The sequence below is a fragment of the Chinchilla lanigera genome, unplaced genomic scaffold (genome assembly GCF_000276665.1).
Source record: "Chinchilla lanigera isolate Chin_1 unplaced genomic scaffold, ChiLan1.0 scaffold00054, whole genome shotgun sequence".
Lineage (NCBI taxonomy): Eukaryota > Metazoa > Chordata > Mammalia > Rodentia > Chinchillidae > Chinchilla > Chinchilla lanigera.
In genome coordinates, this window is record NW_004955455.1 from 3,640,142 (window position 1) to 3,667,789 (window position 27,648).

The 27,648-nt window shown below is 48.2% G+C and overlaps 1 protein-coding gene across 5 annotated transcripts in view; it reads right to left on the reverse strand.

Annotated features, from left to right (window-relative positions):
• Window positions 1-27,648, reverse strand: part of Ap1b1 (adaptor-related protein complex 1, beta 1 subunit) — a 53,955-nt gene that overhangs the window by 8,089 nt on the left and 18,218 nt on the right. For 3 of the 5 annotated variants that reach the window (XM_005396206.2, XM_005396205.2, XM_013520456.1), the window contains 15 exons: window positions 26,655-26,717; window positions 22,661-22,766; window positions 18,741-18,876; window positions 17,716-17,961; window positions 16,319-16,509; window positions 15,203-15,424; window positions 12,129-12,249; window positions 11,431-11,526; window positions 10,316-10,431; window positions 9,817-9,982; window positions 4,562-4,660; window positions 3,842-4,101; window positions 3,033-3,234; window positions 2,248-2,268; window positions 1,513-1,653 (listed from right to left, as the gene is read on the reverse strand). In XM_005396206.2, coding sequence (XP_005396263.1) covers window positions 1,513-1,653; window positions 2,248-2,268; window positions 3,033-3,234; window positions 3,842-4,101; window positions 4,562-4,660; window positions 9,817-9,982; window positions 10,316-10,431; window positions 11,431-11,526; window positions 12,129-12,249; window positions 15,203-15,424; window positions 16,319-16,509; window positions 17,716-17,961; window positions 18,741-18,876; window positions 22,661-22,766; window positions 26,655-26,691 — 2,160 coding nt within the window. In that variant the 5' untranslated portion in view covers window positions 26,692-26,717. The remainder of the gene's footprint in view (window positions 1-1,512; window positions 1,654-2,247; window positions 2,269-3,032; window positions 3,235-3,841; window positions 4,102-4,561; window positions 4,661-9,816; window positions 9,983-10,315; window positions 10,432-11,430; window positions 11,527-12,128; window positions 12,250-15,202; window positions 15,425-16,318; window positions 16,510-17,715; window positions 17,962-18,740; window positions 18,877-22,660; window positions 22,767-26,654; window positions 26,718-27,648) is intronic. The other 2 variants (XM_005396208.2, XM_005396207.2) reach the window with 1 other exon arrangement.

The window sequence follows — 27,648 nt, forward strand, 5'->3', positions numbered from 1 at the left end:
CCACCACTGCAGTACAGCCGGCACACTGTGGGTGAGCCAGGTCAGGAAAGCGTAGGTGCTGCTTTTTCACAGGTCTCCCTGTGCCCCTGAAGCCACTTGCATCCTGATCTAGGGAGGGAGTCTCAGAAGAGTACAGAGTTCTGGCAGATGTGGCTTCTGCTTTGAGTGTTGTGAGAGGATCAGGCCACCTCTGTTCCCTCTAGGGTTTCCTTCATGCTGATGACATGGCCGACTCTGTGTTCTCCTTAGTCCTAGGCTTACATGTTCTCACACCCCAACTCAGCTCTCCTCCCCACAGCCTGCCCTTCTCCAGGGTCCCCATCTTGGCACTTCCTGTCACCCTGAATCTCTTATCAGAACCACCCCTGGCCCCCTCATATCCTTCCCTTCCTACCTCCCAAGTATAGCTCTGACTTCAGCCCCAAAGCCACCCTCCTCGCACAGGGAGCCAACAGCACCCGTTCTTCCTTGCTGGGCTCCCCTTCCCCGGGCCACAGTCAGCTCTCTCAAGTACAAGTCAGGCAGTTTCATCACCCAGCTTAAAGCCTTCTTATGGCTCCTGCAGCACCCGGATCCAGAGCAAATGCTCAGCCTGGCCCCCTGGACCTGGCCAGTGTCCTTCCCCACTAATCTCCAGTGCAGCACGAGTCTCAAGGGGTGGCACTACCCTAGATAGCACAGTGGGTACTTGTGGGACAATACCAGGTGGCCATTATGTCTCATGATCTGGAGTCAGAAATACTGGACATTCTGCCAAAGGGACAACAGCCCCCACAATAAGCAACTGTCTTGTATCCATGGAGCATTTTCTGTATGATTTTTATGAAGTTCTATGGCCATAACTCAGAGGGAGCTTGTGTTTTGTCTTATTCAGAATTTTATCAGGCATCAGTCAAAATTTCAGAAACTAACGGCACCGATGGCCACGTTACTTATGCTGCTTGAGCTACTACACTGTCTGAAGCTACCTCAGTCACAGTGACAACTTCTGCACGTCTCTGAGGCAGGGGCACGGTGCACCCATTTACAGCACTGAAACATGTATTCTCTTCCTTTTGTCTCCATACAGCGATGGTACCTAATTACTTCTGAAATTCTATGTGCATACGGGTTGTACATTCACCAGCTTTCTTTAGGGACAGGAAGAGGCAGTGTAAAACATCCCCTGTAACTAAGGTGCTAGGTCTAACAGCAGGGAGAAGCACTGCCCTGTTCAGTGCCCTGACAAGGCCAGGTGGCTTCTCCTGCCACACTTTGCCACAGCTCTTCTCTGGGCCTGAAGCAGTCTGCCCGAATTTGCTCAGCTAGTTCTGACTTCTCTGCAAGCCTGTGTTCAGGGAACTCTTTTTGGGAAAGTGATCCCAGGCCCCCAAGCCTGGTTCAACTCCCCTTCCTCTGCTGCCCCAGCCCAGTGCTGGCCTGAGCTGATTCTCCAGCATGGAACACTGAAGGAATTCATACACTAGACTCTGTAACTTCAGTTTCTGTCATGAGAGAAGGTAAAGTACTTACTGTTTTGGGGGCCACATAGGATCCTGACAGGGTGCCCACACCACTAGTCAGGTCGAACAGGTCACTCAGGCCGCTGCCAATGGGTGCTCCTACTCTAGCAGGTGCCGCTGGTGGGGGTGCCCCAAAGTTGGTGTCCCCAATCTGGAAAGGAAGGAAAAGTGGTCAGAGGCAGGTCAGAGGAAAGGTGGTCAGTAGCAGGGACATCAGGGGCCTGGGAGCAGAGCCACATCACCTCTAGAAACAGGATAGAGGTGGGTGGAGGAGAGAGGCTGAGCCTTCCTATGCCCTACAGGCCTTGTAACTTAGACAGTGACCCCTGGAAAAGGGCTTAACCCATGGATAAAAGGCGGATCTGAGACACATTGCTAGATGGTTTTTTTCCGGTACCGGGGATTGAACTCACGGACATTGCTAGGTGGGATGTGCTAAGCAGACCAGAGCTCTCCCTCCAGGACAGAAGCTGTGGGGACTGAGAAGCCCAGTAATTCTCAGGATGACATGGCAATCAGGTCTACCCAGGGCTGTCACAGGGTGAAAAGGACACAGTGAAAAATTCACAGGTATGGGGACCCAGTGGCAACTGAATGCCAGGAGGTCAAAGCAGAGGCTTCCAGGACACTGGACCAAAGCCCAGGGCTCAGCAGGGCGGGAATAATATGACATCACCCGCCCCTTGGAGCCAAACTCTTAGGACGAGCAGGGATGAAGAGTTGGTGACACAGGGTTGAACCATACCCCTTCAGGCTCATCCCCCATCTCCAAGCAGAAGCAGGCAGGGTGAAGAGAACAGGCAGCAACATGCAGAGAGAAAAGCCAGGAAAGGCAACAAAGAGACAAGAGAAAAGGAAAGAGGGAGATTAGTCAACTGTGGCTTCAGCCAAGACAAGTTTGGTTTGAGGCCCAGAGCCTGTCCCTCTGAGGGGTACTACCCTCTAAGGCTTCACCCTACCACCCTCATGTCTTGTGCCACTGCCCTTCTGACTTGGCCTAGTGATGCAGATTATCAGACTCCTGCTTGTGGGCTACAGCCTTGGGCATCCTAGCAGAGCTGTGCCAAGGAAAGGGCACAGGTGCCCCTCCACCCACTCCACCCACTGCTACCAGTGGGCCCCTGGGCCAGGCTCGCCAGTCTTCTCTCTATGAGGTGGGGGAAATTCTGCCCTGACCTCTAATAGTCTTTCTCAGAGGGGCCAGGCTGGGCTGCTGTCTTCAATGGTGTAGCCTGAGAGCAAGTGGACACAGGTTTAGTTCATTAAAGTCAGAACACTGAAACACAGCAAAGGTGATAGTAGAGCCAGAATTGAAGGAAGGAGCTAGGCCTACCCCTGGCCCTTGGCGCTGCAGTGGAAGGCTGCCTAATCTCTCGAAGCCTCAGTTTTCTAACTAGGGAGCTACACAACCACCTCAACGGCAGATGTAATGCAGCTGAGGTCCTTGCATACAGGGGCATTCCGTGACTGTTCCTCTGAAGATCATTATCAATAACATGGCAGTGGGAGGTGGGGATGGCCAGGACATACCAGGCTATCCAGGCCACCTCCAAGAAGGTCCACAGCTCCCATCTGCACTGAGGAGGTGGCTAGGGGTGGGCCGCTCACTGGCGGCCCAAGGTCCAGGTTGAGGAGATCACCCAGCAGGTCGCCCTGGGTAGGAATGACATCTGGCTGTTCACCAGTGGGGGCTCCAGCAGGGGCTGTCTCGGGGCTCTCTGTGCTCTCATTCCTGCCGGACATGAAAGGGAAAGGCAGCAGATGAGGGTGTTGTAATGTCCCAGGGAGGTCCCCCAGGACAGACACTGGGTCTCCTTGCTGTCCCAAAGGGGCCTTGTCTATATGACCCCCTTATGCCTCCCCATTCTCACATATGAGCCATCTTTCAGGCTCTCTATGGGGTGAGTGAAGGGCGAGGGCCAGGTTCACTTCTTGGACCATGCTTAAGAGAAAACTGATGCTTGTCCTCAAAGACTGTGTCATCAGACCAAACCAGGTACTGGGGAGCAGCAGAGGACACAGCAAGAACAGGGCTCTGCACTAGTCATAACTGGGTCTGAACCCCTGCTCTGCTAGCTGTGGGGTCCTGAGCTGGTCATTCAGACTCTCTGTGCCCACTGATCTGCTAAATGGGGACAGCTCTCAGCTGCTGACAGGATCAAATGAGGTCAACTAGTGCACATCTTGTGTGTAGTTAAGCATTGATAAAGAGTTGCTAAAATCAGTTTGCCTCAGACTCAGGCCTTGCCAGGGGACGTCACATGAGGCCTAGGGCCTGTGCCATTGAACTGAGAGGAGCAGGTGGGAGGAGCAACCCACACCAGGCCAGATGCACTCACGAGGCAGTACGAGGCGGCAGGCTCTTGTGCACCACACCCCGGCCCCCCTCCACAAAGGCACTGGGTGGCTTATGATAGACAGAGGCCAGAGTGCCAATGTAGCAGATGAGCTCATCCAGAAGCGTAGGCTCGATGAGGTCTGTCTCTTCAGAGATGAGTGGCTTCTCCGCCAGTACTACCTCCTTGGCAGCCACAGGGTCCGTGGAAAGCAGGCGCCAGTAGATGTAGCCACGATCCCGCAGGTCTGGGTTATCCGAGTCCTTGAGGGAGATGAGAAGCCAGTGGAACTCCTCCCTGGGTGAAGTGGGGAGACTCCCACGGCCACATCAGTCAGGTGTGGTCACGCACAGGGGCCAGTATTTGAACTGCTTAGTTAGACTTGTCCCACTTGGTACTTGGCTCCCTGTGGTTCTCTGCTCCAGTCCAGCCTCTGGCAGGCCACCCCACTCTGGTCTGCACTTCCAGCTGTCTTTGCCCTTCCTGCCCTCCTGTAGACCTGCAGGTGCCACAGACTCTCCCTCCTCCCCATGTATAGCCTGTCTCCACTGCACCACTTCACCCCACTCATTTGACTCTGAGCTTCCTGAAGGCAGGGATCTCGGGTTACTCTGAGGCCAACCCCTATAGATGCTACTCTCAGGGTGACATGGCTCCCAGGATCGAGGGGCCCCCTGCCACAGTGAGGGCTGCATGGCGCCCAGGAGGAGCCAGGGCACTCACCTGAGTGGCCAAACTGAGGACCTGCTGTACCAGTTCCTGGGTCTCCGTTGGCTTCTTCAGAAAGAGCTTCACGATAGCTGTCAGCAGCTGCAGCTGTACCTGGAGGGAGATGGGAGGAAGGATGGATGGGCTTCATGTGGGCAGTGGGAAACCAAAGGAGGGCGTGGCCAGAATATGGGGCTCAAGGTCCCTGCAAGCTAAGAGCAACTTTGCTAGATTTGTGCAGGCTATAAAACACAGACTAAGGCGACAGGGCCAATGATGCTGCAGAGCACCCAGACCACAGCATTACTCACTCAGGAAGTTGATGGGCACTGCACTCTGTGGCCATCCCAGGGAGGATCACTCAGCCTAAGCTCTGAGACACCTGTCCAAGCTTCAGGCTCACAGCACCATGAGAAGCTCACAGCTATGTGCGCAGTAGCACATGCCTATAACCCTAGCACTCTAGGAGACAGAAGTAGGTGGATTGGGAGTTCAAGGCCTGGACCGCATAGCCAGTTCAAGCAGTATACTGAGATCCTTTCTCAACAAAAACATGAAAGTATCAAAGACAAACAACCAAGTATCACATGTGGCTAATGTGTCCCCATGGAGGCCTAGGGGAATAGACCACTAGGTAGGCCCATAGAGCTAGCATGACCTCAAGGAGCTGTAGTGGGTTTTTTTTTTCCCAGAAGATTTAACCCAGGGCCCTTGCACTAAGCTACCTCCAAAGCCCTTTTTATTTTGATTTTGAAACAAGGTCTCGCTAAGCAACTAAATTGCCCAGACTGGGCTTGAACTTGTAATGGGCTGGCTGTTTCTAAGGCAGGAGGCAGCAAAAAATCTGGCTTTCATACTTGGCTCCAGCCCAGTGGCCTATAGAAAGCCATTTAGGGGCTGAGGATTTAGCTCAGCTGCACAGTGCCTGCCTGGCAAGTGCAAGGTCATGAGTTTGATTCCTGGTACCAGAAAAAAACCAAAAAAAATAAAAAATAATAATAAAAAAATAGAGGACTGGGGCGGGGGTATAGCTCAGCAGCACAAGTGCCTGCCTGGCAAATGCAAGGTCCTGAGTTCGATTCCTGGTACAAAAAAAAAAAAAACCAAAAAAAAAAAACCCCACCAAAAAAAACCTAACCAGAAAGCCATTTACCCTCTGTCAGTGAGGAAGAGATGTGGCTTCCTTCAGAGGGTTTTTGAAAGCTTTGAAATGGCAACTTCTGGCAGCTTGCCTGGAGCTAGGGTTAGATCACACTCCACTGGAACTCTGGTTTTATCCCTTCCACGCCAGATGACCTTGGGAAAGTTACTTAATTCAGTTTCCTCATCTGTCAGATGAACATAATACCTCAGAGGGTTAATGGGAAGAGTCAATGAGGCAACAAATGTAAAGAACCTATTGTGGACTCTGCTCAATACACAACAGCTGTCACCACTGGCGTTATTATCACTACTACCACCACAGAGGGACTCTTTACAAGTCTTCCCCAACCCAGTCAGCTGGCTGCCTGGAACCATTCATCACTGTCAGGGCTGCTATGATTCTGCTTTAGGTCCACCTTAGTCCCTGCTGCCAGAGGGTCATCTTGCCATGAGCCCAGGGCCTGGCTCAGCTTCCTGCCTAGTTCCTTGGACACACCAATGCCCCCATATTCAAGGCAGGCCACCTGCCATGGTGCTGTAAGCCCTACCATCCAGGGGACACAAATGGGCCTGATATACCACACTGGCCAAGATTTCCTACCCATGACTATAGAAGCATAGGAGCCAAGCAAGGACGAGGAAGCTAAAAGAGAGAATCTAAACTGAGTTTGAAAACTGTAAAGTACTAAATGGGTATTCTTTTTTTTTTTTGTACCGGGAATCGAACTCAGGACGTTGCGCTTTCCAGGCAGGCGCTTGTGCCAGTGAGCTATATCCCCAGCCCTAAATGGGTATTCTTTAAAAGAGCTCTGAAACTGTCTTATGAACTCAGGATGCAGGAAACTGGCTACTTAATTAACATCTGCCCCCTGTTATCATAAACCAAGCAATGAACAAAGTACTTTATACACAGCATCCAACAATCTTTATAGCCCTTTATAGATAAGAAAATGGACTTGGTGAGTTTTTCCTTGTCTAACCACCCCCTACCTCTGCAGTACTAGAGACTGAACTCAGGGCCTCATACATGCTAGGCTAGCGAACTACAACTGAGCTACACTCCCAGTCTTTTTCTTTTTTTTGAGACAGATCAGGCTGGCCTTGAACTTGCGATCCTCCTGCTTCAGTCTCTTATAGATGTGTGCCACCACGCCCAGCTCCTCAGATTATTCTAATACTGGCTCATTAGGAGGCTTGGGTGAGGGGAAAGTGGCTGCAAAGATTTATGCTACCATTTGGGCAGTGCCCCAATGCCCCCACCCTCCATGCCATCCTCTATAGTAACCCTATGCAGGATTTGGTTGCAAGGGGAGAAACATCACAGGCCAACTTTTGCTAATCAGACGAGAAACAAGGGGCTGGTATTGAAAGTGAAGGCAGTTTGGTGGCAGGTGGCAGTGGGAAGGGTGACAGCAGGAATTACTGCTATGGTTCTGTGATGGACATCTGCTGTTTTTGCTCACCCAGCATCTCCTGTCTTCTGGTAACAAAAATGCTAGCTTTCTTTCAGAGAATTACTCTTTTAATCCACAGAGACTGGGATGGGCATCATTGGGACCTGGCTGATCACAGCCACAATGACTGGCTCAGGACAATGCAAACAGGCCTTGAGACTTTTGCTGGACTGGTGAAGGGGGAACTGGTCTTTCCTTAGGAGTTGTTAAGCTGTAAGAATAGTGCTTAGGGTGGCTGAACCCTTGCTGCTCCCACTCCTGGGAGCTTGCCCAAGGCAGAACTACACCAGGGTTGCAGACAGCCCGAATGCATTATAGGAGAAGCTGCAGCCACTAGTGTGGGAAGGGTGTACAGTACCTAGAAATGTCAGCTTTGGGAACCAGTTGGTCTCATTTTTTCCCTGGAACAATTTACTTTTTTTTGGAGCGGGGGAAGGGTCTCACTAGGCAGTTCAGGCTGGCCTTGAACTTGCTTATATACCCAGGCTGGCCTCAAACTCACAGCAATCCTCCTGCCTCAGCTTCCCGAGTGCTGAAATTACTGGTGTGCATCACCATGCCCAGCTAGGACCACTTTACTTTTGAAATCAATTTTGATCCAAACCAGTACTACTATTAAGAGTGCTTAGTATGGGGCCGGGTGTGGCGGCGCACGCCTGTAATCCCAGCACTTGGGAGGCTGAGGCAGGAGGATTGTTGCAAGTTCGAGACCAGCCTAGGCTACAAAGTGAGCTCTAGGCCAGCCTGAACTGCATAGCAAGACCTTGTCTCAAAAAGACCAAAAAAAAAAAAAAAAGTGCTTAGTATGAACTGGGCATGTGTTAAGGACATAACACAAAACATCCTACATAACTTTCACAGGAGGATGGAATGTCTAATGATCCTCACTTTACAAATGAGGAAACTGAGGATCAGAGAGGAAAAGGGATAAGCATGAATTCATTGAGCCATGAGGGTACACGGGAGGTATAATCTGGGTTCTATGTACATCACAAGATCTACCCGCAGATCCGCTGGGTTACAATGCTCCCATCAGACAGACTACTACTTAAGGGCCCACATGTATGAACAGACAGTTCCCAGTTCCCAGAAAAGGGAATACCCATGACAAGATCCCAACCTCACTTGTAACACAAATACAAACAAAACTACACAGAAGTTCCTTTTATCATTTATGAGGCTGGTAGAAACAAAGCGCACTTGGCCAGTGAGGAGGCAAGGAAAAGCGATCTCACCATCTAAAATGGAAAGTAAACCAGAACAACCTCTACACCATACGAAATCAGGCACTAGCTACTCAAATCTCAAATGCGTGGCCCCTCTCTCCCAGAATACTGCTTAAGGAGTTATCCTCCAGATGTACAAGCAGTTGTGCACCGCACAGCCCGGTCACAGCACTGCTGCTTAAAAGAACAGAGGGGTGGACACCTAAATATCCGCTGAGGTTAATAACGGCATGGCCCTCAGACTTACTTTGAGGAAAAAAACGCTAGGCATTGAAAAATTGGAATTTGCTCAGTATGCTACCGGTAGTGTTTTAAAATAAATGAGAAAGAAATACACACATACACATGCACACACGCAATCTTCATTATTCATAGAATCCATATTTGTGAATCTGCCCACTTGCTAAAATGTACTTGTAAAAAAAAAGGGGGGGGCAGGGTTATAGCTCAGGGGCACAAGCGCCTATCTGGCAAGTGCAAGGTCCCGAGTTCAATTCCCAGTACCTAAATAAATAAAATAAAATAAAATAAAATATACTTGTAGCCTTCAAATCTGTGCCCATGGTGCTTTTGTGGTCATTTATACCTACAGGCAGAGCAGTGAAAAGGGGGCTGCCTGCCACAAATTCAGAGCTGAGGTACGACCAGGCGGTACAAGCATCCTTCCATGATCTCCTGAATGCCATGTTTTTTCACATCTTTGAGCTTTCTGTTGCTGATTTACTTATTTAAAATGACTCCCGAGTGTAGTGTTGGAGTGCTTGCCTACTGTTCCTAACACAGAAGAGGGCTGTTATGTACGTCTCATAGAGAAAATAAATATGTTAACTCAGGCATGGCTTACAGGGCTGTTCATGAGTCCAATGTAAATCAAAAATATTTATTAACTAAGGTATCTTTAAACACAAACACACATAGGACATGGTATATACCGATCAGCTGACACAAATGTGCCCAGACTCTCATAGGAACCGATATATGTGTGGAAGCAAAAGTTTCATACTTAGTAATTCACTGTTTGCAGTGATACAGAATACAAGTACCATGGATAATGAGAACTGACTACATGAGTATGTATGTATACATGAATGTATGTGGGGGATGATCTGCCAGTGTATTCATGGACAATTTCTGCTAACCTTGAACTCACAATCTTCCTGCCTTAGCCTCCCAAGCATGGAATTATAGGCTTGGCTTACCTTTTTCAATTTTGAACCAAATCAATATATTACCTATCCAAAGATAAATATAAAATTGAAACAAAACCAGAATCCTTGCATACCACCAAGACTGTTTCCCACATTCCCTGAGGCACTGACCTGGGGGAGGAAAAGGGGCCACACTGGTAACACACCACTGGCAGTATGAGGGAAGGTTTCAGGGAAGGACGGGCCACGGTGGGTCAAAATGCCAGTCATGACTACCACCACGGCTCGTGAAGGCTTACCTGGGTGCTTTCATCGTGGAAGCCCTCAAGGAAGCTCTCCAGCAGCTCATCTGCATTGTCAATCCGCTCGGCATACTCGCCCACAATCCAGATCATGGCAGCCCGGGCCTCAGGCTCGTCCAGGGAATCGAGGTTCTCACACAGTGTAGCAATCACGCTCTCATACCTGCGAGAATAGGACACGGCGGCACATGAACACCACAGACGGCCCACAAAGGTCAACAAAGACAGGCACCAGCCCTGCAAGACCCTGAGAGGTAGTGAAGAGAGGTGATTTGAGTTTCATCTGCTACACGTTAGTTCTTATCTTGACCTGGGGAGCAGAGGACCAGTTCAGGGAAGAGAAGGGGGAAAAAAAAGGATTCTGCTAAGAATGCTGCCTGTGGTAAGAAAGAAAGGAAGAGGGCAGGGGAGAGGCTCTCCTTTCTCCTCCCCACTACAGTACTCTGTCCTCGAGTAGAGCTACAATGCCCTCTTCCTGGGAAGGGTGAGCACCTACTTGTTCGGGTACTTGCGGAAAATGTCCTTAATGACCACGATGGCTTCCTGGACCACATAGTTCACCTTGGTCTGGATGAGATCAAGAAGGGTGCTCACACAGCGCTCTGCAGATTGCTGCGTGGGAAGAGGAAGGGAGTATGGGTAAGGTCCTTTACCTCATTTCCAGTAGAGCTACTGACGACCATGCCTAGGCCAAGAGCCTAAGTCATTCCTTGCCTACCCCTCATCACAGCAGAATAAAACATTCTCCCCTGATAACGAGGGATAGGGTGCTGATGGGAGAGTAGTAAGTACCAAATGATGGCCCTCAGGATGGCAGGGACACCCAGGCTATAGAGAAGCCAGAGGCAGGACTCCTGAGAGTAAAGAGGTCTTCAGAGCTCCTCTAGGCCAAGCCTTGAGGGTAGCGGCTCCTCCAGTGTGACACAGCTTCACTTACGTGTTTCAAAAATGGGCTCTTATGACCAAAAGCACTCACAAAATGTCTGCCTGGGCCAGCTCTTTAGCCTTTATTCCCACACACTGTGCTAACGGCCCAGTGAAGGCGATTTCTCAGGATGGCCTATTATAAACATTAAGGGGAAAATGCATCAAGGGGACCAACCATCCCAAAAAACTAGCCAGCACTGGACCCATTTAAGGGGAGTCTGGCTCAGTAGTCAAGGACTCTCTCCTCAAGCAGAGGACAGGAGGATGAAAGGCCAGGCACAAGGGTCTGCAGCAGCCTGGGATCTCGGCGAAAGATTCTTATGGGCAGCTGAACCAGGACACCTCGCAAAGCATCCAATAGGCAGAGCCCCTACCCCAGAGCTCTGTGGAGTGAAGCTAAGTCTACCAGGACCCTCAGCAGTTGGTGGCTGCCCCACTGTCTTAGTTGATGCTGGAGAAGAATATAATTATGATGGGTTAATTTTACCTGCAGCACTTTGAAGGCCTAAAGAAGACTACAATAAAGAGAAGCCCAACTGAATCTGCACAGAGAGCACTTTGGGGGCTCCAGTGGTGACTCCAAAGCCTTTGTGGACCACAAACAGCTGGCAGAATTAGGTGTTTTCCTGTTTTGAGCCTTTCTCCCCTTCTCTGGCTGCCGACAGGGTCCCAGAGCCTCCTCACCTCCACTTTGATGGCACAGCGGCCAATGGCACGCACAGCTTTCCTTACAAAATCCACATCTACTTCTGTCGCATACTCTTTCAGCTCTGCCAACACCTACGACCCAAACAGAGAAAATGGGTTGGAGGTATCCGATGGAGCAGTCTCTTGAAACACTTCTGGGTAGTGGGAATGCAAAGACCTAGAGAATTCTGGGATTCGCTGTGGAAGGCCCAGGGGAGAGAAAGAGAGGTCAGATGCCTCAAAAGGAAGATAGGGAATGACAAGCTGGCAGGGCTGCACAATCCTTGTTTTAGGCTTCCACTTTCTTTTCTTTTCTTTTCTTTTCTTTTCTTTCTTTCTTTCTTTCTTTCCATTTATTTATTTATTTATTTATTTATTTATTTTTTATTTGTGGAGCTGGGCATTGAACCTAGGACTTCATACCTGCTAAGCAGATACTCTACCACCAGCTATTATCTCCACCCGTAACTACCACTTTTTAATGGATGGATGATAGGTAATAATAGGGAGAATATTCTTTAGTAACAAAAATTATAGGGTTTTCATATGCTTACCAAGCTACAGGGCCCATGCTGAACATCTCTATAGGATGAACTGCTTATAGTAAAAATGACCAGCTGACCCACAGAACGCTGCCAGTGGGTGACAGAACTAGCCAAAATTAAAGCTGTGCTTGAGACCACCACACTGCTTACCTGGGCAATGTTGGCCTGGGAAGCCAGGCGGATCATGATGTCTAGCTTTTCCAGCTTCACATAGATGGGATCATTGTACTTCACAAAGAACACCTTCATCTCGTGCTTCAGGATCTCAGGCCTGATGGCAAAGTAGGATGCCCAGGTAGAAAAAAATGCAAGGCATAAGCCACATAAGAAAACCCTTAAACATCTGTTGGGACCTTTCTGGGGTCTGGGGAGGAGCCTGACATGCAGGGAAACAGAAGCACTATCATGGTCTCACACTTCTGCGCAGAGGGCCCCTAACTAGCCTAAGCCAACCTGGGTACTGCCTATCTAAGCCCATCTCAGGAAGGGAAAGAAGCATAAGAGACAGTTCACAGTCAGCAGCGGGCACCAGGCGAGGGTTCCAACCTCAGCCTGTGACCTCAGCCCTGTTTGTCACCCAAGAAATAGGAATGACCTATAGGAAAGTGTTACGACCGCAGGCCTGAGTCTGCTAGTCTAGAGAGGTCTGGAGTGTGGAAACTCAGATGTTGGAAGTGTTTACACTGTTCCGAGGGGTAAAGGTGGTTGAGGGTACCCAGACTATTTGAATAAACAGTATGGTTTATGCTCAACATCTTTTCTTCTCAGAGTCTGAAATTTGAAGGAAATGAAAACTTCAGATGCTGAGCCTCAATTAGACTCCTCTGTCCTCATTGTTGGGGACAAGGTACGCTCTGTGTGACCCCTGCTCCCCACCAAGCGAAGGAGAGACCATGAAGATGTCTCTCATGGGCTGTTCCAGACTCCATCTGTGACCTCTCCCTTGATGATTCAGCTGTGTGTCCTTTCTATGTCACTCTTACAGATCTTAGCCATGAGTATAACTATGTGCTGAGTTCCAGAGTGCCTACTGAATCTCTGAACGTGGGCATGGTGTTGGAGACAGTTAGACTTGAGTGCCTCAAGTGCTTCGCGATGGATGCTTGTCTCAAAGGTACCACTTACTAGGCGGGAGCTGTCACCAGCCCAGCACATCCATGTGCACCATCACTCCTCCCTCAAAGGCAATGCCCTTCTGTCCCCAACTGGCACCTCCCATGGCATTTTTCTTACACAAGGAAACCTCAGAGAGGTCACATGCTAACAAAGCCAAGAGCAAGGGAACAGTCACCACTCAAACTCCTACTTCTATGCCCTTTCTAGAACAGAAACCAAAAACATAAAAACAAAAACATCAAATTTTTTTCCTATTATTAGGAAAAGGGATGAGGACAGAGGGTAAAGAAGGGGGGAGATGTGGCAGACAGTCAAGGAACCCTGGTACTCAGTGCTGTTATGCAGGCTGCAGGGAGTAGGGTGGCGACAGGGACTCCACGTGGAGTGATGAGAGGATGATTTCTACAATTAGGACTTGGCAAAACCTGCCCAGTCAGGTGTCAGGGCTGGGCTGTGTCACGACTGGGCAAGACAGACAACATCTTAAGAGATTTACCATGATAAATATAGCACAGGGAGCCTTTTGCACTGATCTAGATCTGCAAGGCCCTATACCTTATTAAATCCAGTGACACAAGGGCACTGGTGTGTAAAGAACCACACACAACTTTGAAACATTAGTCTCATTGCTTATGAAGCTTTTCTGCACCTCCCAAATCTTTACAAATGTCCCCAGTTCCCCCAATATCTCTGGGATTCCAAGTGATTACTAAGAACCAGACCAATGGTACAAGGAGGGTGTGTCACTTTCTAGGAGCGAATGAATTCAAGTGGCCCTTCTCTGTTTTGCCCTGCTCCCTGCAACAGGGCCTGCTGCAACTTGTGAATATAAAATAGTTAGTTGCTACTGCCAACTCCTGACTGCTGAGTGAGCCACTTGACAAAAAAGGCTGGGAGTAGAACTCAAGAGGCTAATAGCACCCTGGAGCTGCTGGGTTCTCTCACTCAGAGCCACCTCAGAGGAAGAGGTCATTTCAGAGAACTCTCAGACCCATGGCTGCCTGATGTATTTCAAGCCCTGCCCCCTAGATCTCTTCTCTTAGACGCAGTGGTTTTCTGCAGCCACCCTCAGAAGAAAGAGGAAAACGGGCTGCACAACATTCTGCCGCCTTTGCTCTACACCTCCCAGCCCTGGGCTGGTGCAAAGTTCAAAAGTTCCTCATCATCTCATCTTCCAACCTTGGAGAGCCTGACTAAGGCTACAGATTCTTCTTTTTTTTGTCTTTTTGAGACAGGGTCTCGCTATGCAGTTCAGACTGGCTTAAGCTCACCTTGTATCCAAGGCTGGTTTTGAACTTGCAATAATCCTCTTGCCTCAGTCTCCCTAGTACTGGGATTACAGGCATGCACCATTGTGCCCGGCTTAAAGCTATAGATTCTGTCCCCAAGAAAAATGCAGGTGTTCACACACACAATTTTTTTTTTTTTTTGAGACAGATTCTTTGCTATGTGGGTCAGGCCGGCCTTAAACTCACTATGTAGCCTAGGCCGGCCTCAAACTCACAGTGATCTTCCTGCCTTGGCCTCTCAAGTGCTGGAATTACAGGTGTGTGCCACCATGCCACCTTAATGTTGGCACTGTAGACATTCTGGGCCAGACAGTTCCTTGATGTGGGGGATTATCCAGCACTTTAATGTGCTGAGCAGTGTCCTTGGCCTCTACCCACTAGATGCCAGAAGCAACCTCTAGTTGTGACAACTAAAGTGACTCAGACATTACTGATGTCCCCCAGGAGCAAAGGCACGTTGGCTGAAAACTCCTGAGTTCCTGAGTGAAGATATTCTTTTGTTTTGTTTTGTTTTGTTTCTTCAGACAAGGTCTCACTATGTAGTTCAGGCTGACCACTCACAGTGATTCTCCTGCCTCAGCCTCCCATGTGCTGGGATTATAGTCATGTATCACCACACCTGGCTAATTCTTTAGTCTTCCTGCACAGTGATGGGTCAGTTTCCCTTGACTGCCTGCTCCCAGGGGTATGCACTATGGTATATGTGTATGTGATAGCCTTGATACTTTTTCTTTTTAGGTTCTGGGAATCGAACTCAGGACCTTGCACTTGCTAGGCAGGCACTTGTGCCGCTGAGCTATATTCCCAGCCCCTCGATACCTTTTCTGCACGATGAGATTAATATTACGCAGGGCCACATACTGCAGCTCCGGCTCAGCTGACAGCAGTGTGACCAGGGGTGGAGCCAGCTTCTTCAGCAATGTGCCGTAGTAGTCCAGGTCCTTGGACAACATCTCCATGAACTTCATCAGTACCTTCACAGCAGAGAGCACCACAGCAGAGTTGGCATGGGAAAGCCTGGGTGTGACCCGCTCACAGATGCTGGGGTCCAGCAGTTCCAACCAGGCAAAAAGAAGAGACAGAGAAGGGAAAACATGCTGTTTTTAGTTATTAAAGTAATGTGTCTCCTGTGTAAGAAAGATCTAGATCCTGGGTCTGCTGCCTTCTAACTGACCCCAAGCAGGCTCAGGCCAGTCAGTCTGAGCTTCAGTTTTCTCATCCATAAAGCCAAGATTATGACATCTGCTTCACAGGGTTGCTGGTGATGTAAGTGAAACAACACATGTAAAGCATGACAATAAACTGAGCATGGTGGTGCACACCTGCAATCCTGGCACCTTGGGAGATCATGAGGGAGGAGGATTGCAAGTTTGAGTTATTGTAAAAAATAAAAAAAGGCTGAAGATGAGAAGGCCCTGGGTTCAATCCCTAGTATCATAGAAAAAAATGTGGGGTGACCAAGAACCAGGTGAGTCCCAGCTGGGCGACCTGCATAACTCCCTCCACCTATTAATCCAGTTTCCTCATTTGTAGGAAAGATGGTGGACAATGATGTAATGTTCTTCACAAAGTTGCTTTAAAGATTATCTCGTATGCAGAAAACATTCAGCAGAAGCCCTGATACTGAGAATTCAGCAAGCAGTGACTCTCTTGCTATCCATCTCCTGACTTGGTCATGTGACTAGGGTTTTGCAAGCTCCGAGGTCAGGCCCTATCTGTATCATAGCAAGCAGCGAGCCGACTGACTGGAGCCACACTGCTGATCACTGACTCTGGAGAGATGGAAAGTGCTAGCCCCCTCCAGGTGTGCCTGAGGATGGCACGTATGGCAAGGCCCTGGGAAGTGACTTACTCGGGCCCGAGGCCCAGTTCACGGTTGTAGCCTCCAGAGAACTAGGTCTGGCTGGGCTGGCAAACACGGGAAGGCCTGCTCACCTTTGGGCCTCACGGTCATCCTTGGGTGTGTAGTTAGCCAGGCAGTCCAGGATGAAGATCTGGCCCCACTCGGTACACTCATTCAGGGCTGTCAGCAGCTTGTTGATGGACTGTGGGTTCAGGTCAAGCAGGTTGCTGCTGGGGTGAGACTCAGCGATCTCTGAGAGGGCAGCCACTGCGTTTGCCACCACCTGGGTGGAAGAGCGGAAGGAAGAGGCTGAAGATGCTGCTCCTGGGCCAGGGGAGAGGGGCTAATGAGTTTGGTAGGTCAGAGCTGGGACATCCTGAAAGGAATATGACTCTATGGGCAGAGTCTGGAGCCTTGAGGCCCACTCCAAGCACTAACCCTGCAAACTCTTCTATAGATTAGATCTAAAATAAGGGCATCTGATGTATAAAAACAAAACAAAACAAAACACAACAAAAACCAAAACCATGAAAGCTACAATCCTAAGTGCTGGCAGTAGAAAGCATTCTAGCTGCCTCACCCAACAGCCCCTGTTGGGTTAGGTACAGCAGTTACAGCAACTCACTCAGTGGTTGTCAACTGAACTTTTCGGAGCTAGATTCCTGCATACCCCGTCAAGGCTGCTGGGAGTAGATGCAGCTTGAGGTACAGAGGGACTGACTATGGGATGCTATGGCCTTTCACCCACTACCACCACAGCAGTAGTGCACATATGTGGTCTGCATTGTTCTCAATTTTTCCCTATGATAAGTAGTGTTATAGTGACAGTCACTATAGTATCCAACAGTACCCAAGAGAAATCAATGTTTTTGTGGGATATAAGGTGGGTACAACCGAGACCAGAGGTTCGTGTTTGTATTTCATTCTAAATAGGCCCTGTGAAATCATCCCTCAAACTGCTGCCATCACCCTGGGGAGGAGACTGGAGTTCCCACCCAGTCATGCTATGTTATTTCAAGGATGACTCGCTACAATCCTACGAAGACATGGAGAAAGGGGGAGATCCATATGTTCAGAGCTTACAGACAGTGCTGGTGAGGAGGCAGTCACAATGACAGTGACTGGAAGCAAAAGAAGGGCATGAGTACTGATTGCACACTTACTGTGAGCCAGGCCAGCGCCACCTTTCCAGCACTCCTGCTAGCTAAAGGCAGTGAGGTCCATCTCACTGAAGAAAAGAGGGTCTGGAAGGTTAGGCGGCTTACCCAAAATTATGCAGCTAGCTAGTGAGTGTGGAAAGAAGGGAATATAAGTATAGCTTATCATCAGCATGGATCGGAAACAACGCAAGGCACAAGAACAATCAGGCCATGCAGCAGGGATATCTGACTACTGGAAACTGGGGACTGCCTGGCATAGGTTCAAACCAAGGTCTCCTCAAGTAACTCAGGAGGTAGTGGAGGTATCACACTGAGTGGCAGTGGCATACCATAGGGTTGGAGTCGGAGATAAGGTCTTTAAGGGTGTCCAGGAAGCCCTGATCCTCCACCAACTGGGCATTGATGTCATGGAGTTTGGCTACACACACAGCTGCTGTCTTGCGCACATATGGGTCTTCGTCCTTCAGGCACTTCCGGAGTGGCTCGCACAGGTACTCTGTGATCTTGTCAACTCTGATGCAACCCATGGTCCGCACAGCTAGTGCCCGGATGAGGGGATTGGGGTCCTCGCAGTCCTGAGGAGAAGCAGCCACTGAGCAGGGGCAGGGGTGAGATGAACCACTTGTGGGTTTTTATTTTTCCTTGCCGGTAGCTCTGAGCCCTGATGGGCTGAGCACTACCAGAAGGCTGCTATGGGGATCTCCATCAAGGTAAATGCCATGTAACAGACACTGAGCATTTGTCAGATACAATGTGAGGGGCTCTGCACATCATCTTTGATCCTCACAGCACAGTTACAATACTGGCCCCAATTTACAGGTGAGGAAGCTAAGGATTTCAGGAAGTTTACCGGAAGTCACAGAGCAGAGCTGTGCTTCAAACCCGCATTCACCTAGACCACAACCCTCACTCACTCTGCTCCGGCAGAAACACTTTCTAGTACGTGAGCATCAATGGGGCTGGTGAAGCTAAAGTGCAGGACCCTGCCTTGCCTCGCATCTGGAGGACAGAAATGTAGAAAGGAGCAACCTAGAAGGAGAACACAGCAGTTCTCAGATGCTGCTGATTCCTGCCCTGCCAAAGGATGCAAAGCAATCTCTATGGCGGCAGGAGGGGCCAACAGGCCTGGTATGACCTACAGAGAATTAGTGAGGCTGGGCCTTGACATGAATTTCTGGAGAGAGAGGGAGCCATCTGCTGGAGAAGAGAGGCTTAGCCTGTAAGGCAGAGAGAGCCTGTCAGGAAAACAGTCTCTTTCCACTGAGAGCCATGGAGTGCCACCTCAAAATAAACCTAGGGAACACGAAGCAGTGAATATATCCCTTGCCCTGCCTTCCACCGAGCTCCTACTCACCTTCACAAAGGTGTTGACGGCCATAATGGCCATGTCAGGCTGACTCTTGGCATAGTTCATCAAGTACAGGTATACCAGCTTCTTCAGCTCCAAGTTGTCCGTCTGCATGCAGTTCACCACATCAGGGAAGAGGGCACTGAAAGGTCAAGATGGTATCAGCAGGAATAAGCTGAAGATAGGAAGAGGAACATTTTTAGGTCACCAAAATCTTAGGGGCAAGGGGACAGTGAGCAGGAAGGAAGCAGAAAGATTAACTGGATGTCCCAGTAAAAGAAAACCAGCTATGAAGTTACCATAAATGTAAGTTAGAAAAAAAATGTAAGAGAATTTTTTTTAAAAAAAAAATGCAGGGAACTGAACCCAGGGTTTTTATACTATGCTATATCGCCAACCCTTCAATTTTTTTTTTTGTTTTGTTTTTTTTCTGCTACTGGGAATTGAACTCACGATGTCGTGTTTACCAGGCAGGTGCTGTGCCGCTGAGCTAAATCCCCAGCACCTCCCCCCTTTTCTTTTTTAAGACAGGGTTTTGCTAAGTTGCCCAACATGGGCACAAATTTGTGATCCTCCTGTCATAGCTTGCCACAATGCAGGGATTACAGGCAAGTACCACCACATCTGGCCTACAGGGTGATTTTTTTGTTCTTTTCATGGGGTTCAAACATGAGCTCTGGAATCTGTCAAACCTAGCTCTGCCTCTTGCTAATTGCATGATGCTGGGAAACTTCTTTCAGACTGAGTTTATTTCCTCATTTGCAAGAAATATGCAACAGAAACTCGTACCAGGGATGGGGCTGTAGCTCAGTGGTAAAGTGCTTGCCTAAGCATGCAAGAGGCCTGGAGCTTATTACTAGTATCAGAAAAAAAGATAAACTCCTGTCACAGGGCCCTTGTGACAATTAAAGATGGCATACTTAAAGTACCAGGCTGTTGGTATGAGAGGTGCTCTGGAGGGTCATAGGGAAGAAAAGATGAGCCATGCTACTTTCACAAGGGCCAGCTCTGGCATCCACCAGGAACCAGCAAAGTGTGTATGCAGCACATGCTATATGCCAAGCATGGTGCCAAGAACTTGGCATACTTTATCTCATTTAACATCCCCAAGAACCCAGGAGAGTATCCCCATTTCGTAGACAATACTAAAGTTCGAAAATTAAAACCTCCCTGAAGAGTCAGGTCTCACTCAAAAACCCATGTTCCTGACCCCTATACACTATTACACTGGGTGGAACCTTTCCCAACATGGTACCCAACGGTCCCAGAGTCACAGTCTGTGATCCTGCTGCCTCAGCTACCGAAGTATTGGGATTACAGGTGTGAATCACTCTGTCTGTCCGTCTGCCTGATCTTCAAACTGAGCTACATCTCCAGTCCTTTTTATGATTTTCAGAAAGGGTCGTGTTAAATTGCCCAGGCTAGGCTAGAACTTGCAGTTTTCCTGCCTCAGCCTCATGAGTGCTGGAATTACAGGCATGTGTCACCACACCTGGCACACAGCCTTCTTGAGACATAAAATATGGCTACAGATTTTCTGTCTCTGGAACCACCACCTCACCTCTCAACACCCTCCTCTCCTTACCGGAAAATGAATCCAGGGACTTCACACTGAGCTACATCTCTAGCCCTTTTTATTTTTTTTTTTAAATTTTGAGACAGGGTCTTTCTCATTAAGTTGCTCCGATCTGTGATCCTGCTGCCTCAGCTTCCCAAGTGTTGGGATTACAAGTGTGAGCCACTGTGCCTGGCTTCCCTCTCAATTCATACTTCTATTGGCAAGGATATGGCAACACAGAGACTTAAGAGGTCCAAGGGAACTTCCTGAGCCCCAACAAGCAGGAGTCCGGCTGGAGCTGAAATGGATGGATCACACTGATGACACACCAGGAAGAAACAGGAGCAGAGGAGGAGTGAGCCTGACTTGCTCTGAGGCCCATCACATCGGCAAAGCAAGGTCTTTTGAGGCAGAAAAGCAAAGATGTTTCCTTTGTGAGGTGGAGACAGCAGTGTTCTAGCTGAAGGAAAGCAGCTTTGTTCTGGAAGGAACCACACTTGGGAGGAGGCCCAGGCTTCTAAATGCCTGATACTTTGGTGCTGTGTCATCAGTAGGTCTCTGTACCACTGCTTCTCATGAGCTGTTGGCAGGGCAGCCTTGCTGAAGGTAGCAATAGGATGGGCCCTCTGTGGGGAAGTCGGAGCAGTGATTATGATATGGGACCTGGTCAGGAGCTGCGCCACATCAGCACCAGGCTTCTGAGACATGGAGCCGGGCAACATGAGCACATAGAGGACGGGGCCTATGCAAAAGCAGCCTAGATTTGGTTGCAGCACTGGGCTTATGCATAGATCTGCCATTAACCAATGACTGTTAGGTAGTCATTTTCCTCTTTTGCGGGGGGGTGGTGTCTTTTTTTGAGACAGGGTCTCACTATGCAGTTCAGGATGGCCTTGAGCTCATTCTGTAGCCAGGCTGGTCTCGAACTCACAACAATCCTCCTGCCTCAGCCTCCCGAGTGCTGGGATTACAGGCATGTATTACCACGCCCAGCTCTCCTCTTTCTTTTTTTTTTTTTTTTTTTTTTTTTTTTTTTTTTTGGTTTTTCTCTGGTACCGGGAACCGAACTCACGACCTTGCGCTTGCCAGGCAGGCCCTTTGCCGCTGAGCTAAATCCCCAGCCCCTTCTCCTCTTTCTTTATCTTGTTTCTTTGGCAGTTAAAAAACATCATTGCTTACCATGAGAATTGTAAGAAATTATTAAGAAAAGATATCTGAAAGTGTTCTGCAGATTCTCCAACACTGAAAATATTAAGTTGTCATAAAATCTGTCCCACTTTTAGGGACTTTACAATCGGATGGATAGGTAAAAACAAGTGCCATAACATGAGAAGAGTGTATATTTAGAGAACTGATGCTGAGTTCAAAGCAGCACCCTGGAGTGATGGGGAAGGCAATGGGGAGAAGGTAGCTCACAAAGGTAGGCAGGTGTGGTGGTATACACCTGTAATCCTAGGATTTGGGAGGCTGAGGCAGGAGGACTGCAAGTCTGAGGCCAGCCAGGGTGACACAGTGACTTCAGAGTAAGCCTGGCCTACATGTGAGATCCTGTTTCAAAAACAACAAAAACAAAAACAAGCCCCAACCAAAAAACTAAACAAGGGAGGAGCATGAGGGGAGACTTGGGTCCCTAGGTACCCTAAAGGAGAGATCTGAACTGGACCCAAACTATGAACCTCAGATTTTTTTTTTTTTTTTTAATTTTTTGAAACAGGGTCTCACTGTATAGTTCAGGGTGGCCTTGAACTCACTATGTAGCCCAAGCTGGCCTCGAACTCACGGTGACTCTCCTGCCTCACCCCTCTAAACCCTCTGGTTTAGGCGTGCACCACCATATTCAATGGATGGATTTTAAATGAAGGGAAAACAGGGTGAGCAAATGGGCACTCCAGGCAGCACAAAAGCATTAGTGAAGTATAGTAACCATCCTGCATGTCAGATATAAACCTATGGCTACAAACTCGTGCCAAATTAGAGAAATTCTATCTGCAGGTATGTTTTTACATGGATCACACTGGGTGTGTTTAAAACAGGGTGCTTTAAAGTGAAAACCCCACATTTCCTATTCTTTTTAAAAACCAGATTCATCTTTCCCAGTTAGCAGCAATCTTCTGAAGCGTCTGCCTGGATTCCTACCACAGCCACTCCATTGCTTGCTGTCTTTTCAGTCCACTCCATTATCACCTGATCGCGTGTGACTCCTGTGCAAACAAAACCTTCAATCTGGAAAGAAGGTTAATGAAAGGAGCTGCACAAGGGGAGATGCAGACCCCTAAGTGCCCTAAAGAAAAGCTATGAATTGGGGCCAAACTATGAACCCTCCTCCATCAACCAGCATCTGGCTGCCACCCAGCCTACTGCTGCCTACCTGACATCTTTGCCCACGGTCATCGACGCAATCACTTTCTTTACTGCCTCCTTCTTCTTTTCCTTCTTGTCACTGTTGAGCTCTGCCTTCAGCTCGAAGATCTCCCCTGAGAAAACAAGGTAGGCATGAGCCATCCATCCCCACCCTGCCAAAGGGCAATCCCCTGTTCCCAACTTCCCAAAGAACTGCAGAGAGGGGCTGGGGATTTAGCTCAGCGGCAAAGTGCCTGCCTGGCAAGCGCAAGGTCGTGAGTTCGGTTCCCAGTACCGGAGAAAAACCAAAAAACAAAACAAAACAAAACAAAACAAAACAAAAAAACAGAACTGCAGAGAGACAGAGGGCAGCTTTAGGCCCCCGGCCTCAGCGGGGACACTCGACAGTAACAGGTGATGGTTAGGAGAGGAGTTATTGAGAGAGAAGCCTGGAGGCCATGTTGGATTGAAGTGCTAGGAACTTGGCAGATCCCAAAAGTCCTGAAGGAAATAAACACACAGGCAAGGTCTGCTCAGCCATATTGCTGAAAACAGGAAATCAAAGCTCTCCTCAGCTACCTCACTCCACCACAGCCCTCAAGGCTGAATGTAATGGAACCTGAGTACTTAGGATTTGTGGTGAGAGGACAGGATGTGACAGATCTCACATACAAGCTTTTCCTGTTTTCCTAGAACCTGGAGTTAAAACAGTTTGCTCAAGATTTCAATTTCCTGAGCCAAGTGTGGTTTCCCAGCTCTGAAAATGGGAAGTCAGCCGCTCTGAGCATGTAATAAATTGTGCTTAAGAACTTGATGATATGGAAAAAGGAAATGAGGACAGAAGAGTTGTTCCAGGCTTTATCATGGAAAGAGTCAGTGCCTGTCGGGCGTGGTGGCGCACACCTGTAATCCTAGCCCTCAAGAGGCTGAGACAGGAGGACTGTTGCAAGTTCGAGACCAGCCTGAGCTACAAAGTGAGCGCAAGGCCATCCTGAACTGCATAGTGAGACCCTGTCTCAAAAAGACCCACCACAAAAAAATAAATAAGTAAGTAAATAAATAAAGGAAAGAGTCAGTGCCTGCTAAGAGGTTAGAAGAACAGACTGTACTTCTTCAGTCTTTCTCTGAGGCTGGCACTACACATCCTCCCATGACCTTTCTCATCTCATCTTCACACCAATGCATTTCCCATTTTACAGATGAGCAAATGGAAGCTGTAAGAGATACACAGCTAACAGATGACAGAGACAAGATTCAAAACCAGATCTGTCCTTCCAAAACCCCTGCTCTAAATTCCTATGCTTGGGCCTGTGCAGGACACTTCTTTGCCTCTCTGCACTTGTTTCCTCAGGTGGCCTCTATTTCTTGAGAGGAGCACTGAATTCTCTCATTGAACATTCAGAAGTGAACTGCTCACCTGCATGCCTGGCACTCAATGATCTGTGTTAAGAGTGATTGCTGCCAGCCGTGGTGGTGCACACCTGTAATCCCAGCACTCAGGAGGCTGAGGCAGGAGGATTGCCATGAGTTCAAGGCCAGCCTGGGCTATAAAGTGAGTTCAAGGCCAGTCTCAACTACATAGCAAGACTCTGTCTCAAAAAACAAAAACAAAACAAAAACAAAACAAAAGAGTGACTGCTATTGTTATTAATTTACCATGTAACCCTTTGGTCTATTTTGTACAGTGGGGTTACCTGGGGTAGAGGTGAAGTAGGGACTATGATGTGAAAGAAAGTGCTACGAAAGATCTAGGTAGATTTACTGTGAGAAAAAAGGAAAACTAGTAGGCTTTTATCATGACTCAACAACGTGGTGAGAGGAAAGACAGCAAACATGGTTAATTAAGAACAATAAGAGCAGAGCCCAGGGAAAGCGGCAATGAGGATATTGCTCAATGGAGCCAGGAGGAATCCGCAGACCTTGCAGTTCCAATTTATCAAGGAACACGTGTCTTTCGCCTGCAAGACAGTGACAGGCTGTGTTTGCTTGGTCTGGGATCCAACAGACCACAATGTCCTTGACCCTAGACTCCTCTGCAGGGCTGCTCATGCTTTACTCAGTGTGTGGCCAGATACAATACAACTGCTACCAATTAACGTGTCTAGGCCCAAGGCTGACAGGGTGAACCCCAGATCGGACTGCTTCTGAAGTATCTCCTTCCTCTAACAAGCTCCTATATCTAATCAGTCATTAAGCTTACCTCCTTAACCAAGAAGAGGCATTCAAGTGTCTCTACACCCCCCCAGCCCCCAGCAGGTTCAGGCATCATCACATCTCATGGGAGCTGTGGCTCAGATTTCCCTTCCTCCCTCCAATCTTTCATTAGAATCTATCTTCCTCACTTAAAAACCATGACTAACATCAGATGCCAGATATGAACACAGGCATCTTTCTCCAGACACCCCCTAAAAGAAAATCTACCCAAAAAACCCTACCACTGACATTCCTATAACCCTAGCACTAAGTTCACACCCGTGGCCTGGCTCATCGGGCCCCACTCCACTTACCCCTACATGCCCCTCCCACCTTTTCTTGCATCATCGTCTTTGGCAAGTCATGCTCTTTCCTTTCCCTTTCCAGAATGAATCATAGCCAGCACTCTCTTCTTCCCCTTCCCCGTACCTGGCCAGCTCCACGTTGAGTTCTTCCACAGTCCACTGCACCCACCACCCGTTACTGTGGTTACTGTTAAATACGTGGTTTTCCCAGCTCCACCTTCAACAGAGCCAGGTCAGAGATCCTGCTTGTCTCTTCCACTGTATATGGCACGTGCTCAGTAAAAATGACTGGAGTCAAGTATAGTACAGGACACCTGAAGTCCCAGCTACTGTGGAGGCTGAGACAGGAAGGTCACTTGGGTGTAAGAGTTCAAGGCCAGCCTAGACAACATAGCCAAATATCATCTTTTAAAAACAAAAATAAAGATGGGTGCAGTGGTACATGCCTATAATCCCAGCAGCTCAGGGGGCTACGGCAGGAGGATCACAAGTTCAAGACCAGCCTGGACAACTCGGCAAGATCCTATCTCAAAATAAAAAATAAAAAAACTCTGGAAATGTAGCTCAGTATGAAGGCCCTAGGTTCAATCCTCAGTACTGTAAAAACAAAATAAAATAAAATAAAACCCAACTGGACCAATAAACCTAATCCCTGTTGTAGGGCAGACTTCAGGACCTGGCTCAGCTAATTCAACAAGAGACTTTCTCTCTGGTCAGCAGGCATGTGTCAATCTTACTTGGAAGGAAGGAAGGAGGGGGAAGGAAAGGCTGATCAGAAAGATGTTTACAGGGTTAAAGCACACTGGTCAGCCAGGACAACATCCTCTATTTCCTTAAAAGCAGAAAGAACTCAAATCCCCAACAATGTAAGCCTACTTTAGCAAACTTCAGTGTACCAACTCAACTGACTTAATGTTGAGTCATTAAACTGCCAGGAAATATTTATGATAATGTCAAATGAAAAACAGGATGAGAACTCTGATTGCAACCACGAAAACACATGTCCACGGATAAGGACCAGAGATACACACACACCGTGAGGGACTACTGACAGGATTATGCGTTTTCTTTGCCCTAGGAAAAAATATCATATTTAAATGAACTATTTTGAGCAATGGGGAATAAAAGGAGACTTTTGTCCCATATTTGTATCTAATGCTATTCACTTCCTGAGTTCAAAAAGCAGGAGTCAATTTCTTTTTTTTAGACAGGGTCTCACTATGCAGTTCAGGCTGACCTTGAACTCATTAGGTATCTGAGGCTGGCTTCGAATTCACAGTGATACTCCTGCCTTAGCCTCCTGAGTGCCGGGATTACAGGCGTGCACCACCATGCCGGGCAGCAATCAATTTCTTACCGCATCAGCAGTTCAAATTTCTGGACCCACAAGGTAAAATACGTCTAGGCCATTCCCACTGGTGCCTCTAGGCCTCCAGTGTACCCTTGCTCCCCAGACCCTGAGGAAGCAGGGAGATGGGTCAGTTAGGGAAAGAGTAGGACAGGCCCATGATGAACACACAATACCTTTCTTGGTTGTGGTGAAGTATTTCGAGTCAGTCATTTTGGTCCCTTATCTGTAGTTGGAGTCTGCAAGACAGAGAAGAAAGGTGACTTTGAGCTGTGTTCCATTTCTTTTTCAGTTAGGGTCACAGGGGGTGGGGAGAAAGAGCAGAACAAGAAGGAAGATCCAGCACACATGAGGCATGGGAAGATAGCTGCTTATCTCTTCATGGGGCAAATGAACTGTTACACCATGGCAGATCACATTTTGGAGAGTAATTCTGAGGAATCCATCACATTTTTTGAATATGTATCTCTTTTGACTCAACAATTCTAAGGATCTGTCCTACAGAAATATCTGCGTAAGGACACATGGGCTGTACCGCATTGCTATCCATAATAATGCACCACTGGGAATAACTTAAATCCCCATTCATAAAGGAATGACTAGGTACTCTGAAGAGACTACTGGATAAAAAGCACTTAATAGTCAATTACAACAGACCCCTTATGTTGCTCACCTTGCCCAGCCAGGTTCTAAACACTTCACATATGTACTCATCCGAGGTTCCTAGGGAGGTGCTACCATTCCCCTATAAAGGCAAGTAAGCTTGGGAAAGGCCAAATTTAATCAGCTAGGGAGGCTTCTCTCCACAACTTTCCCTACGTTTCTAAAACAGAAATATGCACTATTTATCTGTGGACAGGGATAGAACCTGCATGCTAAAGATTCTACAGTATTCCCCAAGTCTACCCTGGCAATTTCCTCAAAGCATCTCTGTCATGGTTTGGGGGATATTTTGCAAGGGAGAACAATATAATATAGGACACCTATTTTATAAGATTATTTGTAATAGTCACCCAAAGAATCATATACAAGAGTGTAGGAAATCTGTCTACACACTATACACCAGGAGTCAGGCTGAGGGATCCTGCAATGATGTCCTGGATCCTGCGATAATGAGTCCAGCTGAAGACCTAGAGCACATAACAATGCCTCCCACGAGTCCAACTGGAG